At 47.2% G+C, this 17353-nt stretch overlaps 2 protein-coding genes across 5 annotated transcripts; both read left to right on the top strand.

Moving 5' to 3' along the window:
* The first annotated feature begins 240 nt into the window (after positions 1 to 240).
* cuedc1b (CUE domain containing 1b) lies at positions 241 to 8963 on the top strand. 3 transcript variants are annotated; one of them, XM_068318120.1, is made up of 12 exons: positions 241 to 398; positions 2617 to 2773; positions 2889 to 3227; positions 4199 to 4326; positions 4714 to 4840; positions 5401 to 5644; positions 5795 to 5860; positions 5978 to 6058; positions 6149 to 6239; positions 6462 to 6520; positions 6869 to 6939; positions 7230 to 8963. In XM_068318120.1, exons 3-11 carry the CDS (start codon positions 2925 to 2927, stop codon positions 6937 to 6939), a joined length of 1170 nt encoding a protein of 389 aa, XP_068174221.1. In that variant the 5' UTR covers positions 241 to 398; positions 2617 to 2773; positions 2889 to 2924; the 3' UTR covers positions 7230 to 8963. The 3 variants fall into 3 exon arrangements, with proteins under 3 accessions (XP_068174221.1, XP_068174222.1, XP_068174220.1); XM_068318121.1 differs by having other exon boundaries at positions 2617 to 3227; positions 5404 to 5644; XM_068318119.1 differs by having other exon boundaries at positions 2617 to 3227.
* Positions 8964 to 12290: 3327 nt separating this feature from the next.
* Positions 12291 to 15451, top strand: mrps23 (mitochondrial ribosomal protein S23). 2 transcript variants are annotated; one of them, XM_068317620.1, is made up of 5 exons: positions 12291 to 12490; positions 12943 to 13122; positions 13210 to 13281; positions 13958 to 14081; positions 14491 to 15451. In XM_068317620.1, exons 1-5 carry the CDS (start codon positions 12447 to 12449, stop codon positions 14614 to 14616), a joined length of 546 nt encoding a protein of 181 aa, XP_068173721.1. In that variant the 5' UTR covers positions 12291 to 12446; the 3' UTR covers positions 14617 to 15451. The 2 variants fall into 2 exon arrangements, with proteins under 2 accessions (XP_068173721.1, XP_068173722.1); XM_068317621.1 differs by lacking the exon at positions 12291 to 12490 and adding an exon at positions 12596 to 12829.
* Positions 15452 to 17353: the final 1902 nt, after the last annotated feature.

Genomic DNA, 17353 nt, shown 5'->3' with positions numbered 1-17353 from the left:
ACACACACACACACACACACACACACACACACACACACACACACACACACACACACACACACACACACATATACATATATATGCCCCAAGAAGAGTGAAAAGATAAGGGATCATTAAAGTATATTTCTTCTTTTCCTTTGTATTTAATCCGGTGGTGATTTACACCTGACCTGTAGAGGGCAGCAAAGCGCATGTGCAGCGTGTCGCCTGGCGTGAAGAAGAAGAGGAAAAGAAGAAGAAGAAGAAGACGAAGACGAAGAAGAAGGAGAAGGAGAAGGAGAGTAGCAGCTAATCTCCGACCGACGGGGTGTTTCCGTGTGAAGGGACGCGACCTGATGTCCGCCCGGCTGCTGCCAGCGGGTCCTGCTCCCCTCAGCGCTGCTGTCGCCCCGCGTCCCGTGAGTAGCGAGCGAAGCTCCGTTAACACCCCCCCTCCGAAGGACATGTTTGACAACACAGCTGCTTCCGAACCCGGGGGTCCGAACCCGGGGTCCGAACCCGGGGGTCCGAACCCGGGTCCGGCTCCTGTGTGCGTCACCACGGCGGGAGGAACGCGTTCAGCTCCCTGGGGGTTCGAACCCAGAACATCTTGTTCGGTGGGCGGTTGTCCGTCTGAGGCCTGGTGGTGAAGACCCGGAGACCTGCACCCCCCCGCCCAGACCCCGTGACCCACCCCGGTCGACACGATGCGTAGAAGGAACGTTACTTAGCTGACTTCACTGGAACATTTAGGCCCCGCTGGTGTTGGTTGGTGGGTCGATGCTGTCACGTGGGTGATGACCCTCTGTACACCTGAGGGTGACTGCCTGCTGTACACCTGAGGGTGACGACCTGCTGTACACCTGAGGGTGACTACCTGCTGTACACCTGAGGGTGACTGCCTGCTGTACACCTGAGGGTGACTACCTGCTGTACACCTGAGGGTGACTACCTGCTGTACACCTGAGGGTGACTACCTGCTGTACACCTGAGGGTGACTGCCTGCTGTACACCTGAGGGTGACTACCTGCTGTACACCTGAGGGTGACTGCCTGCTGTACACCTGAGGGTGACTACCTGCTGTACACCTGAGGGTGACTACCTGCTGTACACCTGAGGGTGACTGCCTGCTGTACACCTGAGGGTGACTACCTGCTGTACACCTGAGGGTGACTACCTGCTGTACACACGCTGGTTGTTCATCAATGAAGGATGAGATGAACCTGAGGCAAACTGTCACCGGTTTCATGTAGTGAAGCAAAAGATAGTGGTGGTTGACCCAAAACAAACAACAACATTCAGATCTCTGAGAAATCTGTGGAACGTTGGTGAGATCGTTGACTACAACCCTCCCACTAGTTTGAGCTTGAAAAGTCGCTTTGGCGTGATCAATTTTCTCATATGACAATAGAATCTCATGATAGTATCTGATCATGTGTAGTGATCACAAGTTCATGAACCCTAACCCTAACAGATTATCTAGCCCTAACATCAGGTTAGGATAATCCTAACATCAGGTTATCTAATCCTAACCGTGACCCTAACATCAGGTTAGGATAACCCTGACATCAGGTTAGGATAATCCTAACATCACGTTATCTAATCCTAACCGTGACCCTAACATCAGGTTAGGATAACCCTGACATCGGGTTAGGATAATCCTAACATCACGTTATCTAATCCTAACCGTGACCCTAACATCAGGTTAGGATAATCCTAACATCAGGTTATCTAATCCTAACCGTGACCCTAACATCAGGTTAGGATAACCCTGACATCGGGTTAGGATAATCCTAACATCACGTTATCTAATCCTAACCGTGACCCTAACATCAGGTTAGGATAACCCTGACATCAGGTTAGGATAACCCTAACATCAGGTTAGGATAACCCTAACATCAGGTTAGGATAACCCTGACATCAGGTTAGGATAACCCTAACATCAGGTTAGGATAACCCTAACATCAGTTTAGGATAACCCTAACATCAGGTTAGGATATTTCCATTTAACAATAGAAATGACCACGAAACACATCTGCTTACATGAGCATAGATGGCACAACACTTAGTTCTCGTCTATCACATAATTTTCTGAACACAAAAGTACAGCACAAGCGCAGCACATAGATAACTGACACATGTGAGGCTGGGTCACGCAGCTGCTGAGCTCATTCTTCAAGGACAGTTTAACCCAAACACTATAAAGATCAGGGTTAATGAACATTAGAGGATCTTCTCCAGAGGTTGTTGCTGTGTCTGCTGAAGAGCCCAGCGCTGTATCCTCACCAACTTGTTAACTGCTGAACTTCTTCAGTAAACCTGGTTAGATAAACCTAACCTTAACATCTTGTTAGATAACCCTAACCTTAAAATCAGGTTAAATGACCCTAACATCAGGTTAGGATAACCCTAACCCTAACATTAGTTTAGATGACCCTAACATCGGGACAGATGACCCTAACATGGGGTTAGATGACCCTAACATCGGGTTAGATAACCGTAACATCGGGTTAGATGACCCTAACATCGGGTTAGATGACCCTAACATCAGGTTGGATGTGTCAGTGTCAGATTAATGTCTCTTACCTGTTTGCTTCTTCAGGCTCCTACTAAATGCTCTCTGTCTTCTGTCTGTAGATTTTGATGCGGTCTAGTGTCGCTGGATTTTAATTCAGTTCCCATCTTTTGACCGGACGCTGGAATTGTGGTATGTGTGACCACCCGAGTAGAGCCGCCCTCACACACCCCAACATGCAACTGGATAAGAAGTAGCTCTGGGACAAGGACAGACCAGGTTTCAGAACTCTTCCATTGGACTGCCATGTTGATAGAATGAGACCCTGAGCAGGGCAGGATAACTGAGAACTGAAAGCTGGGCGTCTTTTGTTGTAAATTACAACGTATCACAGGAGGTCGGTAGCACCAGAGGCAGCCACGGCCCGAGGATGACTAGTCTGTTCAGGCGCAACAGCAGCAATGGAGGCTCCAGAAGCGGCGGAGGTGCTGGTGACAGCAATGGGCAACTCAACAACAGCCGGCCAAACAGGCAGGTCCGGCGCCTGGAGTTCAACCAGGCTATGGAGGACTTTAAGACCATGTTCCCCTCCATGGACTACGAGGTGATCGAGTGCGTGCTGCGTTCCAACAATGGAGCAGTGGACGCCACCATCGACCAGCTCCTCCAAATGAGCATTGATGGACACGGCTCGGATGACAGCTCAGACTCGGACGACAGCATCCCAGCAGAGGTCAGTGTAGCGTATGGAAGGGTCCATGAGGGACCAGAACGCCCCCTCTGTTCCCTCAGCACAGCCTTTAGAGGTTCACCAATCACTTGATACCAACAGGTCACCAATGATTGTCACTCACACCCTGCGTAAGCAATACTCACTCAAAACACTGGAGCATGGTCGCACTGTTAGCACCGGTCAGAGGTCTAGGATAGTAGTTAGGGACTGACTTCACCCGCTAGATTAACTGATCCAGAGAAAATACTTCCTGTTAGGGAAGCTGGTAGCCTCAAACTACAACCAAACACATCCATGAAACATTTCTCAATTGTCTTGATTGGCTCCCAAATACTTAAGACGTGAGAATTTTTCTTCATAAAATGAGCTCCTGTAGACCTTTGAGGACAGGTTTAGATGGAGTAGTAGTGTGTCCTGCTCGGTTCAGTTCGTCGAGGTGCAACCATGACTTCATGACCTGCTAAGAGATGCATCTCACGGAAGCACTTATTACATCCCACTTCAAAGCGGTGATGTATTGTAATTGCCAGTGTTAGCGTGTTCGTTCGTCCGTTTCCATCTTTAGTCCGCCAAATATCTTCGCAAATTGCAGATAGAAAGATGAAACAAAAAGCACATTACTCGGGCAACAAAGGGGATGAAAATGAGATGATGACCTTGACCTTGAGAAAACTAGGTGAAGGTCAAATTTCAGGTTTTGTAAGCTGAAATTTGATCTACCTATGCACTAGCTTTGATCTATGGTCAAAGCTAGTGCATAACTTTGACCTACCCTGAAGCTTTGAACCTGACCTACCCTTAAAGTAGGTCAGACTAAGTCGCGGGATGTTGCAGTCTCTGACTGCCTCGTTGATTTTGTTTTAAAGGCTCACAGGAAGTTGTAACTGACCTTTATTTGACCCTAAAAGTGAAGTTTCACACAAATCAGTGTAAGGCACAAAACCTGAGCAGCACCTTCTGTTTCCTCCTAGATTCTAGAGCGAACGCTGGAGCCTGACAGCTCAGATGAGGAACCACCTCCTGTCTACTCCCCACCAGCATACGACATGCACATGTATGACAGAAAGTACCCACAATCCCCACCAGCACCTCCACCAAGGTAAGGAAACTGGACCTGGATGGACCTGGATGAGCAGCTGGAGCTGCTGCACCTTTCAGGTGTTGTGTTTTGAACGCTGTGTGCGTCTGCTTTGCTAACGTGGCGCTGAACATCGTCACGCCGAACCACTGAGCCTTTGACTGATGGTGGACCCAGTGTGGATTAGTCAGGTGTCACATGTTCAGCGTTGAGGTTGTTTAGAACTGATTGTGTTCCTGTTTGAAGTCGACCTTAAACCGCGTTCACCGTTTGAATGGACGTCAGCGTCGCTAATCCTCCGCTCTGTTAAGCCGCTGGTGTTTCTTGGGTTACGTTACTGAGTGGAATCTTTAGGCTGGAAGGCGTGGCTAGCACGGTGATGACCTGTTCCGCTCTGACCCGTTATAGGTTTGAAGCAGAACCGCCTCCGGGTCACCAGCAGGTCAAGAGCTACCGAAACTGGAACCCTCCGCTGCTCGGAACGCTTCCAGATGACTTCCTGCGGATCCTGCCCCAACAACTCGACTGCGTTAAGGTAGGGAACCGGTTCTGGTGGGTGGTACAGTGTCCTACTTGCGTGCTTGTAGGTGCCTCTCAGTGCCTTTGTTTTGTCAAGGGTTATTTCTAGGAGGGTGTTGTTTTTGAACCTGTTTGACTGTCCTGGACACAATAGTCCTGGTCGGTGTCAAAGTCTCAGTGGACTGTCGAGCGGTCCCGACCAGTTTCTTTGACAGGGGTAGACTCTCCTACGCTATGTGGTCCTGACACGATGTGGGTCCAACCCGGTTCTGTTCTGGTGTAAGCTCACACAATGTCTCCATGGGAGTATCACTGTCATACACAGTGAGCGTTCTCGTTTTTATACTCATACTGGTTCCGTAGGGCACCTGTGATCCCTCAGGAGCTGGAAGGAGATCGTCGCTGATCAGATTCCAAACGGAATCTCGTGGTTTTGAAGGGTTGGAGGTTTTAGTAGTTGTTCTTCGTCGGACCCCCGACAGAAACCGACGTGGTCCGCTGTCTGTCGGAGTGACTGTAGGGATGAATCTGAGTTCTGTCAGCGCTCCACAGGAGTAACCTGTGGTGTTCCCTCAGCAGGGCTCACAGGCCGGTCTGTCGTCCTCCTCCTCGGTGTCTTCGGTGGCCCAGTGGTCGGCCGTCTCTGGGTCTCGATCAGGAACTGCAGCTGGACATCCCGGTTTGCCTGCAGGAGCTTCAGAGCAGGACAAGAAGCTGAAGCAGTACCTGGAAGACGAGCGCATTGCCCTCTTCCTGCAAAACGAGGAGTTCATGCGAGAACTGCAGCGTAACCGCGACTTCCTGGTGGCTTTAGAGAGAGGTAGGTCCTCCAGCTCCTCCTCAGCCAGCCTACCTCCTGCACCAAGGACAGAGGTCCACCGTCATGCCTGCTCTCCACACACACGGGTGGAGTGTCAGACTTCACACAAGTCCACCGCTCTTCACACCTCTTCTTCTTCTCTGTTGTCAGATCGCTTGAAGTACGAGTCAAAGAAGTCAAAGTCGAGTCATCCGTCAGGCTCAGAGAGCTCCGCAGGTAGATTCTACTGCCAGTTCCCTGTGTGTGTGGCTAGAACCTGTCCTCAGTGTGTGTGTGTGTGTGTGTGTGTGTGTGTGTGTGTGTGTGTGCGTGTGTGTGTGTGTGTGTGTGCAGGAGAACAGGAGTCTGCAGCTTCAGTGGAGGCCATATCAGATGACGCCCTGTTCAGAGACAAACTGAAGCACATGGGGAAATGTGAGTCCTGACTGACAGTCATCCAGGTGTGGACATGTGTCACATGACATTTGACACGTGTCATGACCTCTGATGTTTTCTTACCCTCAGCAACCAGGAAGAAACTGTTTGAGATCGCCAGAACGTTCTCAGAGAAGACCAGGAGGAAGTCCAAGAGGAGGGTCCTCCTCAAGCACCTGTCGTATCCTTCCATCAACGTCATGACCACACACACACACACACACACACACACACCGAGCTCCCTGGTATGAAGTGACCTACATGAGGTACCAGAAGAGTTGTGTTTCTGTTCAACTGTTTCATGTCTGAAGCAGAACCAATGGGGGAACCAGTTGGGTTCTGTTCCTCAGAGGGAGTGGGATCTGATGGCTTCTGGAGTTTGTCTTAACCAGCTCCTGTCCAGACTGGGGACGGCCAACTCCACAGCCAACCTTCTGGACAACGTGGAGGGACCCTCCTGTGGTAAGACCTGCATGTCGCCCCCCCCGCCCCAGAGGGAACATTTAGATCTTGGTCTGTTTCAGGTTCCACAGGTTCAGCAGACCTCCTGTCCACCCTGGGCCGTCCCAACACCCCTGGGGTGTGATTCCATCCATCCAGTGTGTGTTTTAGTGGATTCAAGCCAAGGACCTTCCTAGTGGGGGACACGTAGTTGACCTTTGTGAACCAGTAGAACCACTTGTGTCATGACTTTAGTCTGATGACTGTTACTGTGTAGCTTCGTCTCATAGCTGCTGCTCTTGAATGCAACACGACCAACATGCTGATTGTGTGGAGGAGGTGACGTGTTGTGTTTCTGTGTCTGCTCAGAGGAAGATGGCCGCTCCAGAAGAGCCAACACTCAGGAAACCAGTGAGCAGCTCAACGAGCCAATGTCATAGGTAAGAGCAGGGCGGCCATGTCTGTAGTCCACCTGCTGGTGCAGCTGCTGCTTCGGGTTCAGGCTAATGTCACTCAAAAAGCTTGGAATATCATGAACGATCTTTTTAATCCAGTACATCTTGCAGTGGAACCAAATTTATTCAACATTTTATATTGTGTTTACAAATAAAAAACTAAAAAGTAGGACGTGCAAAAATATTGGCCCCCTCTGAGTTAGTACTTTATACATCAGAAGCAATCCAAAGAATTGGAAGAAATCTCATTTTCAAAATGGTCGTCTGCCTTTCAGGTCCCCCAATGATGCACCGTGTCAGGGTTACCATGGCGAGGACAGCACAGCCCCTGGTTGGTGGCAGTCTCCTTTGGAGCCCTTCCTTATCAGCCAGCTAACAGAAGACTCAGCCATTAGTGGAAACCCCATCCCTCCCAGGAGGATCAGACTTTTCCCAGCAAAGTGTCTGGAATATATTTTGTGTATCGTAACATTTTATTGACGTAATTCGTAAATCTAAAGGAAATGGCACCATTCTTTATTAGCCTCCTTTAGTCCACTGGGACAGCCTGTAGTGTAGGGGCGTCTCTGTTAGACTCTGGTCTGGTCTTAGTCCAGTATGCTGTCGCTCCAGACCCTTTGATGCCCTAAACCATGTAGACCTTTTGTTTGACGTTGGGTTGTCACCGGGCTTCTTTCATGTCATGTTGTGTCCATCAGAGGTTTCTGGACTTGTGGGCACGTCTTCATGGGTGTAATGTCCACAGCTCTCATAGACGTGTTCTTAGTCCACATGTCAGACCTTGTATCTTGTCTTCCACTCCTTCTGGGTCTGAACGCTTCATGGACCAACACTGTCCAGTTGGGAGATGTGGCTCCATTAGTCACACCTCTAATCGACGTGCTACAGTGTTTACAGCAGACAGGTGAACACACCACAGCTGATGTCTCACTCATCCCCGTTAAAGACCGGTGTCTTTGTCGTGCTGATGGACGTCCTATTTTCACACCCGCTCCACTGCCGGGGCACTTAATTCACATTTTACCACTGCTACTACCTCACAGAGGTACTGGACACACCCCATCACAACCCCAGGACCGTCAGGCAGAACAGAGTAAATGCAGCGTGTTGGACATCTTTTTCATTTAGCTGAAGTAAAGGAACATGAGTTTGCCCTGAAAAGAAAAGGAAGTGGCTTAATCACTTTGAGATCAACCGCGTCAATGAGGACGTCCATCCGGAGATCAACCGCGTCAATGAGGACGTCCATCCGGAGATCAACCGCGTCAATGAGGACGTCCATCCAGAGATCAACCACGTCAATGAGGACGTCCATCCAGAGATCAATCGCATTGATGAGGACGTCCATCCGGAGATCAACCGTGTCAATGAGGACATTCTTCCAGAGATCAATCCCATCAATAAGGATGTCCATCCAGAGATCAACTGCAACAGTAACATCCATCCAGAGATCAACAGTGTCAATGTGAACTCAGTAATATTAGATTTGTAAAAAATATCTTCTCGGCTTCCAGAGCTGCTGCTTTTTATTAGAGTAGTATTAGATTTCACTCAGACCGGTTTTCGCATATGATTCTTTCTTTGTTAATGTCATCCTGAGTGAAGGAGACATTTCTTCTGTCCACCAGTTTCATGTTGATGTGTGGGAGGGTTTTATGCTTTGGGTTCTCTATACATACAGGAGACATCTGTCTGGGAGGCTCAAACGTCTGAACTGTTGACAGAATAAACCAGACTTGAGCTTCTCAGATATGTTTTTACTGCTCTGTCTTTTTTATGTTGATGTGAAACCAGCATGAAGTCAAGATGTTGTCAAAGTGAACAAAAGAGAGGAGGGATGCAAACAATGTGTGCTGTTGACTGAAGTGTCCCAAGAAGGTTCCAAGAAACTCCGTTTTGAATCTCTAGATGAATTAGATGAACTTTCAAACTGTGAAACCACGTTGCTTCCCTGTGTGAATGCATTTTGTATCCGACAAAAAATACGAAATAAAGCCCTCTGAATTTTCTGTTGTGTGTGTGTGTGTGTGTCAGATTGACAGCAGTGCTGGGCAACAGGGTGTTGTCCAGAAACATCAGTCATGTTGAACAACAGAGCAAAACACATGTTCAGGAGCGATGTGAACATGGTAGGAGCCCACAGACCAATGGAGAAAAGGAGAACATGCCTGAGGTTATCACTTCACACAGGAAGTGATGCGAACTGGACAGGAAACCCATACTTGACAGTATAGATTTATTAATGGTAATACCTCAAGAAGCGTAGTTGTTTATCAGAGGACAGGGAATTTAAAACAGATCCATATTCTGAAAGCACTCACTGATATTGCTAGTTTTAATAAATTCCTCTGCTGTGGGATAAATGCCAGAACGTGATGGATTTTATCCTTAAGATTTGTAATTTTATTTTGAAAGGACCTAAGAAAGTCATCGCTGGTCCAGATTTAAAGGAATGGTAGCCTCAATACTGTTGTTTATATTCAGCCTGACTACAGTGCTGAAAAGAAACTGAGAGGTGTCTTTATTTTCCTCTTTTAATGTAGAATAGTAAGTGTTTCTACTTCTACAGGGAGCCTGCCTATATGATACAAAGCTATCTTTCCGGGTTTGCATAGGCTGCGTCAGTTTTTGTTGATTGCTAAATTCTCTCCATTCTGCGAGAGCATTCTTTGAGCTGACGGGTTAAACCACGGGGCAGACGTTTCCTGTTTAATTTTTCTTTTTATCAGAGCTATGTCATCTAGTGCTGTTTTTAGGATATCTGTCACACTGAGAAATTCAATTTTTTGGCCAGTACTAGAATAGTACTAGAGTAGGGGTAAGGGGAACATACTGACTCCATGGCAGAGGGGCATTACTGTATCAGAGATTGATCTTGTCAGGAAGGTTTTATCTTGTGGATCAATGTTAGGGCAAAGTAACTAGGGAGTAATCTGACAAGTGCTCTATATCTACACCGTGGGTAAGAATAAGTTCTAGGGTGTGTTGGTGTTTATGGGTAGGACCATCCACCACCTGTGGGAAACCTAGAGAATCTAGCATAGACGCAGAAACCATCACTCACACTGTCAAAATTAACATTGAAATGACTACTATATTACTATAACCTTATCTTTGGTAACAGCCAGATTAGATAAAAATTCGGAAAATTCTATCAGTGAAGACGAATATGGTCCAGGAGGATGATATACAATTACAAATTCAATGGAAAATGTTAATTTATTTTAAGACCGTAACACACTCATGCTAAGACTCTCAAAAGTAATGTAGCCAAGACCTGGGTTTTGGTTAATTGCTAAATTAGAGTTATAAATGGCAGCCACACCACCTCCCCGTCTACTATCGTGCTATGTGACTTTTGTTATGGCTGGGAGGAGAGGCTTCGTTAAGGCTAACATACTCATCCTTATGTAGCCTGGTTTCTGTTAGTCCAAAAAACATTAAGTCGTTTGTCTGGTATACACAGGGAAATCAATGGCCATTATTTAGCTCTCAGTCGGTTACTGGAGGTTAAAAGACTTTTATTAAATGCATAATATTCAAGTAGGGCTGTGACAAGTAGGCCATATGATAGTAAGACATTAAAAGACAAGAAAACACAAAAAGTTCACTCAGAATTATCCGTACAGGACGAACAAAAAGATGCAGCAGCTGTTGGCACAAAATTAAATTAAAACGAGAACCAATGCAGTCTCTGACTGCATTGGTTCGACACCCCTGAATTCCAAATTTTACCCTAACCCACTCACATAGGTCAAAGATCGAAGCTTGTGCTCTGACCCACTTTCTTGATCAAAGCAGTACCTTTGATCTACGGTCTTACTCACAACTGGCCTTCTCCCTTATCCAGTTCCTGAGTGTACAAAAGTGACAATTTGACCTTGACGTAGTTTTCTCAAGGTCAAGATCATCTCATTTTCATCCCCTTTGCCGCCCGAGTAATGTGCTTTTTATTTCATCGTTCTATCTGCAACGATTGTGAAGATATTTGGTGAACTAATGGATGACCAGACGAACACGCAAACACTGACCATTACAATATATCACCGCTTTGAAGCAGGATGTAACCAGGCAGTCAGAGACTGCAACATTCCGCGACTTACCCTGGACCTATTTCCAGGGTAGGTCAGGGTACCCTGAAAGTAGAACCTGACAGGAGCTTTGACCACAGATTAAAGTTGGTGCATAGGTAGGTCAAAGCACTAGCTTTGATCTATGGTCTTACTCACACTAGCCTTCTCCCTCATCTTTCTATCTTATCTGGTTCCTGAGTGTACAAGTTAAAATTTGAACTTGACCTCGTTTTCTCAATGTAGACGCTGAGATACACTGGGAACTCAGAAGAGTTCAGGAACACTAAATAAGCCAATGTTTAAGTGTTTAACTTGTTTAAGTTTATGAACAGGCCACAGATATTGAAAATTTGCACAAGCGACGGTCCAATAATAATAATGTAATAATAATAATGTAATAATCCAATAATGGGCAGAGACAAAGATCTTCCCCCAAGACTAAAAACTTTATTAAAAGAGTAAAAAGAACACTAACACCAACAGACCTATCAGGTCTCAATTACCTGCATGAGCACTGCAGGACAGCCGGGGTGGCTGTAATCAGGGAGCCAATCGGGGGCCAGAGCACTCACCAAGCTCCGTGTCCCGACACACACTCACACAGCAAACAAACAAAAAGACAAAGGATAAAAGTATAAAACGTGAAGGCTGTGCGAAACCACTACACACACAAACTAAGGGGAGTGTGGAGCTGAAGTGAGGGACCCCAACCACCGATGGCTCCCCCGTCTGAACAGTTGCACCGTCACCGGCCCCCGCATCACTCATGCAAGGGGAAGAACAAATAAAAACACGTTAAAAGCTAGCGGGACTGCCACCACAGTCCAATATGTTGTCTTGGGGGAAAATACAAGCCTAGAATAAATACAAGGAGTATAAAAGGGAACAATAGCCTACATGATAAAAAAATAAAATAAAGCAATAAAAACCAAACACTGAGTCATGTGCTTTTTGTTTCATCTTTCTGTCTGCAACGGTTGTGAAGATATTTGGTGGACAAATGAATGAATGGATGAACGAACACATGAACACATGAACACATGAACACAATTACAATACATCACCGCTTTAAAGCGGGATGTAAAAACTTTATTTGTCCCCAAGGGGCAATTGAAGGCACATGAAGCAGTATTGGTACATACTGGTACACACACAGAGGCGGTCGGCTGCAGATGTTGGCGATGGTACATAACAAACATCTGAACAACTAGAGCACCTCAGCAAGGTGTGGACACACACAGGTACACGTCCATCAGGTGTGTTTGAACGCAGGAAACAGGAAACCAGAAACACATCCTTCACACTCCAACCAGCAGGTGGCGGTAAGGAGCGGGGGGGTGGCGGGAAGAGGAAGAGGAAGAAGACGCAGAAGAAGAACCACTTCCGGCGTGTTGGTGTCGGTCGGTTCGTCTGGGGCAGATGGCGGGCAGCAGGCTCGAGAAGTTCGGGACGATTTTCACGCGGTACGTGTCGACGCGCGCTCAACGGGAACCGGAAGGAGCCGGTCGGACCGGAAGGAGCCGGTCGGACCGGAAGGAGCCGGTCGGACCGGAAGGAGCCGGTCGGACGGCCGCTGGAGGCGGTCGGTTCTCTGACCTTGGCGGTCTCCTCGGGGTTCTGCTGCTTACGTTTGAGTTGGCTCTCAACCCGCAGGCAGGGCTGCGTGTGACGTCACGCCGGTGTGTGACGTCACACCAGCGTGTGACGTCTGATGGCTGTCAAACTAAACATTTGATTCTAAGTGGTTTAAAAGTGCTTTAAATATCCACCGGTTCCCCAGATCGTCAGACTAAGTCTCTGAGGTCCGGTCGTTATTGATGATTAGTCATTATTGATTAGTCGTTATTGATTAGTCATTATTGATCACCTTGCTGTCCAGCGCTGCTTTGACTGACCAGCTGTTTGCGATTGACAGGGTTCGAGATCTGATCCGCTCGGGGATCATGAAGCCGCCGGACGTCCCCATCTGGTACAACGTCTACAAGGCGTTCCCCCCCTTGAAGGACCCTCTGTACGTGAAGCCCTACTTCAAACCCCATGTCAGCAGAACGGACGTGGTCCCGGACATCTTCTACCCAGAGGACGCCATCAGAGCGTATGTCGAGATGTTCACCACATCAGCCCCAACCCGAAGGTCTGTCAGGGGTTCTCCAGACTTCTCTAACCTGTGACTGTCTTTCAGGATCTTCTACGAGAGGTATCTGATGGGACATCTGGACCTGTCCAACCCCAACTTCACCTCCATGTGTCAGAGGTACATCTGCTACCTGAAAACTTGTCTGATTGGTCAGTTTCTCTAGAAAAGATGATGTGAGGGTGACGTCAGGTCACCCAACCCCACACCGACCCCTTCAGGTCAGTGTGGAGTATAGATAGATAGATAGATAGATAGATACTTTATTAATCCCGGAGGAAATTGCATAGGGAACCCTTCAGATCAGTGTTGGGGGTCGGGACTCCTTCAGGACAGTGTTGGGGGTCGGGACCCCTTCACGTCAGTGTTGGGGGTCGGGACCCCTTCAGGTCAGTGTTGGGGTTCGGGACTACTTCAGGTCAGTGTTTGGGTCGGGACCCCTTCAGGTCAGTGTTGGGGGTCGGGACTCCTTCAGGACAGTGTTGGGGGTCGGGACTCCTTTAGGTCAGTGTTGGGGGTCGGGACTCCTTCAGGACAGTGTCGGGGGTCGGGACTCCTTCAGGACAGTGTCGGGGGTCGGGACTCCTTCAGGACAGGGTTTGGGGTCGGGACTCCTTCAGGACAGTGTTGGGGGTCGGGACTCCTTCAGGACAGTGTTGGGGGTTGGGACTCCTTCGGGACAGTGTTGGGTCGGGACCCCTTCTGATTCAGACTGGTTCCAGTTCACCTGAAGCCCCTGCTGTGCTGATGAGGTGTTCCTCTGGTTCCTAGCGGTTCTTCTTGTCTCTCCCTGCAGGTTTGTGGACAAGTACGTGGCGCTGGCGGCGAGCGGCGTGGTGCCTACCTCTGACCTCCTCCAGGAGACGGAGAAGGCGTTGCTGAAGGACGGCATCATGCTGAAGAGGAGAGGAGCTCAGAGGGTGAGCATCACTAGAAACGAACCGGGTCACTCCTTGTCCAAACAGCAGCTTCTGTCGCCACTGGTGAACAGGAAACATTGGTTTTGTTGTCTGGGTAACCGTCCTGCTGAATTGTCACAAATATAAATAAATAACACCAACATTTTTGACATATGAACATGTCGAGTCAAGAATGAGAACATGCTAGAAAAAAGGAAGGCAAGTGTCCTGTAAGCGAAGGATTTACTCACAGAAAAGAACTGGTTACCATAGCGATAGAACAGTACAGTATGAATGAACTGGTTACCATAGCGATAACACAGTACAGTATGAATGAACTGGTTACCAAAGCAATAACACAGTACAGTATGAATGAACTGGTTACCATAGCGATAATACTGAACTCATGGAGCTGCTGTTTGTTCTGCAGAAGTCAAAGTCCCAGGACCCGACGACGCCGGAGAGCGTTTCTGCAGGGCAGCAGCCAATGGATGACAGTGAGGACGCAGCGGAGGACACGCCCACCCACCCCCACACAGCGGACCCGAGCCAATGAGGGCCAGCTGGACAGGAAGCTGTCCACATGCTGTCCTAGGGACAGGAAACCCCCCAGCAGGAAGGCCCGTCTGAGGAGCGTCTGCTGGGTTCATGTTTTTGTGGCTGACCTGCTGAAGCTCGCGACCCCCCTGATTCAGGGACACTCGTAGGATGTGATGTAGGAGGGGGGGCAGGCCTACGCAGGATCGAGTCCCCCTGTATGTTCATCAGGTGTCCAAAGCATAGAGAAATGTCACACATATAGAACCTAACATGTCGTTTGATAAAGGTTCTCAGACATCATGTCACAGGTTCTTACAGAGGAGTTGTACCGGATCACATCCCATCATGCTGTTCCTCATGCAGAGGCCCCTGACGGAACCACAGGGGCCCCTGACGGAACAGCCCTTCAGATATTTTCTTGTGGAGGAATAAAGCTATGTGTAAATGTGGAATGAACCCGTGTATGACTTAAAAAAATGTTAGTTGTGGGTGATTTTAATTTCAACACTTTAAAAAATATTTGTGTTTTCGCCTCTGGGTCTTTGGAGTGTCGACTGTTTTGACGAGGTCTTCCAGGCTAACAAAAAAGGCTAACAGGACATCAGCAGTGAGCCTTCAGCTGGGGTACAATAATGTTACGGCTGCAACTTGTTTTCCTGTTCTATATTTAAGATGAGCCAGGGCTTTTGGAAACTTTGTAACTCGCAGTGAGTCCTCTTTTTGTTGCATTTTTGTTTGTCTTTGGGCAGCCCCCGGTGGCCCTCTTCCTTAGTTTGTTGAAGAAAATATCTTGGTTAACCATTTTTCCTTAATCCGAGATTCTAAATAAATGTTGTATTTTCCCTCTTTAACATCTGGGTTTGTTTTACCTTATTTCCCTCTAGCTGGGTTGTAACAATCGATACGAGCAGCGGCTGTAACAAATGAGAAGAAACCCACTTTATTCATCCCCTGTAGGGGTAAAGGGCAAGAAGAACAACGGCCATCTAGGTGATTAGAGTTGAGACAGTCTGACCTAAATTCCATAGAACCAGAAGCATCTGCAGTGTACAGTTTCTGGATTTGGCTTCAAGTCGGATGTTGTTGGGGAACACATGTTTAAAGAACGCTTCACCTCATGAAGTCAGTTCAGTTCTGAACAATTCTAGGTTCTATATTCACATAATTTCCTATCTTGAGTTCCTACGTGTTTCAAATATGTTAAGTATTATTATATTTTCTGCAGCCCAGTTTAAAGTTCAATAAATAAAAACACTATCAACATTCCTTTTCTAAGTTTTCTGATGTACAAATGCACAAGAATAAAACTCAAACCTGAGGAACGGTACTCTTAAGATTAAGGTGGAACGCCTCAAATATTTTTTAGAATAGTAGCTTTTATAAACATTTATACTGCATAGTCTATGGCCTCTATCTCTATAAACGGTTTATATAGTAATATGTGTATAATATTGAGATGACGTATTTATCAGTGAAATAGGTTAAGCTGATCTGCTGATCTTTAGGAGAGTCTTAAGGTTCTAATAACAGATGATGTCCAGTCTCTGAACCTCTCACACAGCATCTCGTGATTTGCCCAATAGGGTTTGCAGTCTTTGCGGTATGGGGGTGCAGAGGGTCTCACAGGCTCTTAACAGCAGAAGGTTCTGGGTTCGAGTCCTTTATGTGTAGAGTCTGTACGTTCCCCCCATGTCTGTGTGGGCTCTCTGGGTTCTAAGGTTCCTCCCACCTCCACAAACATGATCTCTCCAAACTGACCTTAGGTGTTTGAGTGGTTGTTTATCTTTCACATGGCCCCAAGCTGGCGACGCATCCAGGGTGTATCCCACCTTTCACCTGTAGCCAGCTAAGAGAGGCTACAGCAGAACCATGGATGGATGGATGGATGGATGGATGGATGGATGGATGGATGGATAGCATTGTCTTGACCTCCAGCTTCTTTGGGGTGTCTGGGTTGAACACAATGAGTACCTATATCCTCCAGCTCAGGTATAAATCTAAGACCCCTGGTAACAATGATGGATCACCAGTCGTTCATTCAGTCATTAAACTCTGTAGACTAACATCAGAGATCAGACACTAAAGTCCTTCTACATGGAAACTTCTTGGTTTGATGAAATGATGGTGGTTGTCAGTAACAGTTACTGTTTAGATCGAGCAGTAATGATGGAATACCTAAATTCTGAGGGAAAATTATGTACTCTTCATCATCTGGACTTCATGAGTGACTAACTCCTCTTCATCAATCTGGATTTCATGAGTGACTAACTCCTCTTCATCAATCTGGATTTCATGAATGACTAACTTTTCTTCATCATCTGGTCTTCCTGAGTAACTAACTCCTTTTCATCAATCTGGACTTTGTGAGTGACTAACTCTTCTTTGTCAATCCGGGCTTCATGAATGACTAACTCTTCTTCATCATCTGGACTTCCTGAGTAACTCCTCAATCAATCTGGCCTTGATGAGTGACTAACTCCTCTTCATCAATCTGGACTTCTTTAGTGACTAACTCCTCTTAATCAATATGGTGACTATCTCTTCTTTGTCATCTGGACTTCCTGAATGAGTAACTCCTCAATCATTCTTGACTTCTTTATTTACTAACTCCTCTTCATCAATCTGGACTTTGTGAGTGACTAACTCTTCTTTGTCAATCCGGGCTTCATGAATGACTAACTCTTCTTCATCATCTGGACTTCATGAGTGACTAACTCCTCTTCATTGTCTGGCTCCAACTCCTCTGACTGCTG

The sequence above is a fragment of the Antennarius striatus genome, chromosome 6 (genome assembly GCF_040054535.1).
Source record: "Antennarius striatus isolate MH-2024 chromosome 6, ASM4005453v1, whole genome shotgun sequence".
Taxonomy (NCBI): Eukaryota; Metazoa; Chordata; class Actinopteri; order Lophiiformes; family Antennariidae; genus Antennarius; species Antennarius striatus.
Note: the sequence above shows the minus strand (reverse complement) of the source record. Positions and strands in the feature narration are given on the sequence as shown.

What these genes read in the sequence shown, in the direction of transcription:
- mrps23 (XM_068317620.1), top strand. Translation starts at nt 12,447, where the DNA reads ATGGCGGGCAGCAGGCTCGAGAAGTTCGGGACGATTTTCACGCG. An exon ending in TTCGGGACGATTTTCACGCG is followed by an intron (nt 12,491 to 12,942) that starts GTACGTGTCGAC and finishes TGCGATTGACAG; the next exon opens with GGTTCGAGATCTGATCCGCT. An exon ending in TTCACCTCCATGTGTCAGAG is followed by an intron (nt 13,282 to 13,957) that starts GTACATCTGCTA and finishes CTCTCCCTGCAG; the next exon opens with GTTTGTGGACAAGTACGTGG.
- cuedc1b (XM_068318120.1), top strand. Translation starts at nt 2,925, where the DNA reads ATGACTAGTCTGTTCAGGCGCAACAGCAGCAATGGAGGCTCCAGAAGC. An exon ending in ACGACAGCATCCCAGCAGAG is followed by an intron (nt 3,228 to 4,198) that starts GTCAGTGTAGCG and finishes GTTTCCTCCTAG; the next exon opens with ATTCTAGAGCGAACGCTGGA. An exon ending in AGGCTCAGAGAGCTCCGCAG is followed by an intron (nt 5,861 to 5,977) that starts GTAGATTCTACT and finishes GTGTGTGTGCAG; the next exon opens with GAGAACAGGAGTCTGCAGCT.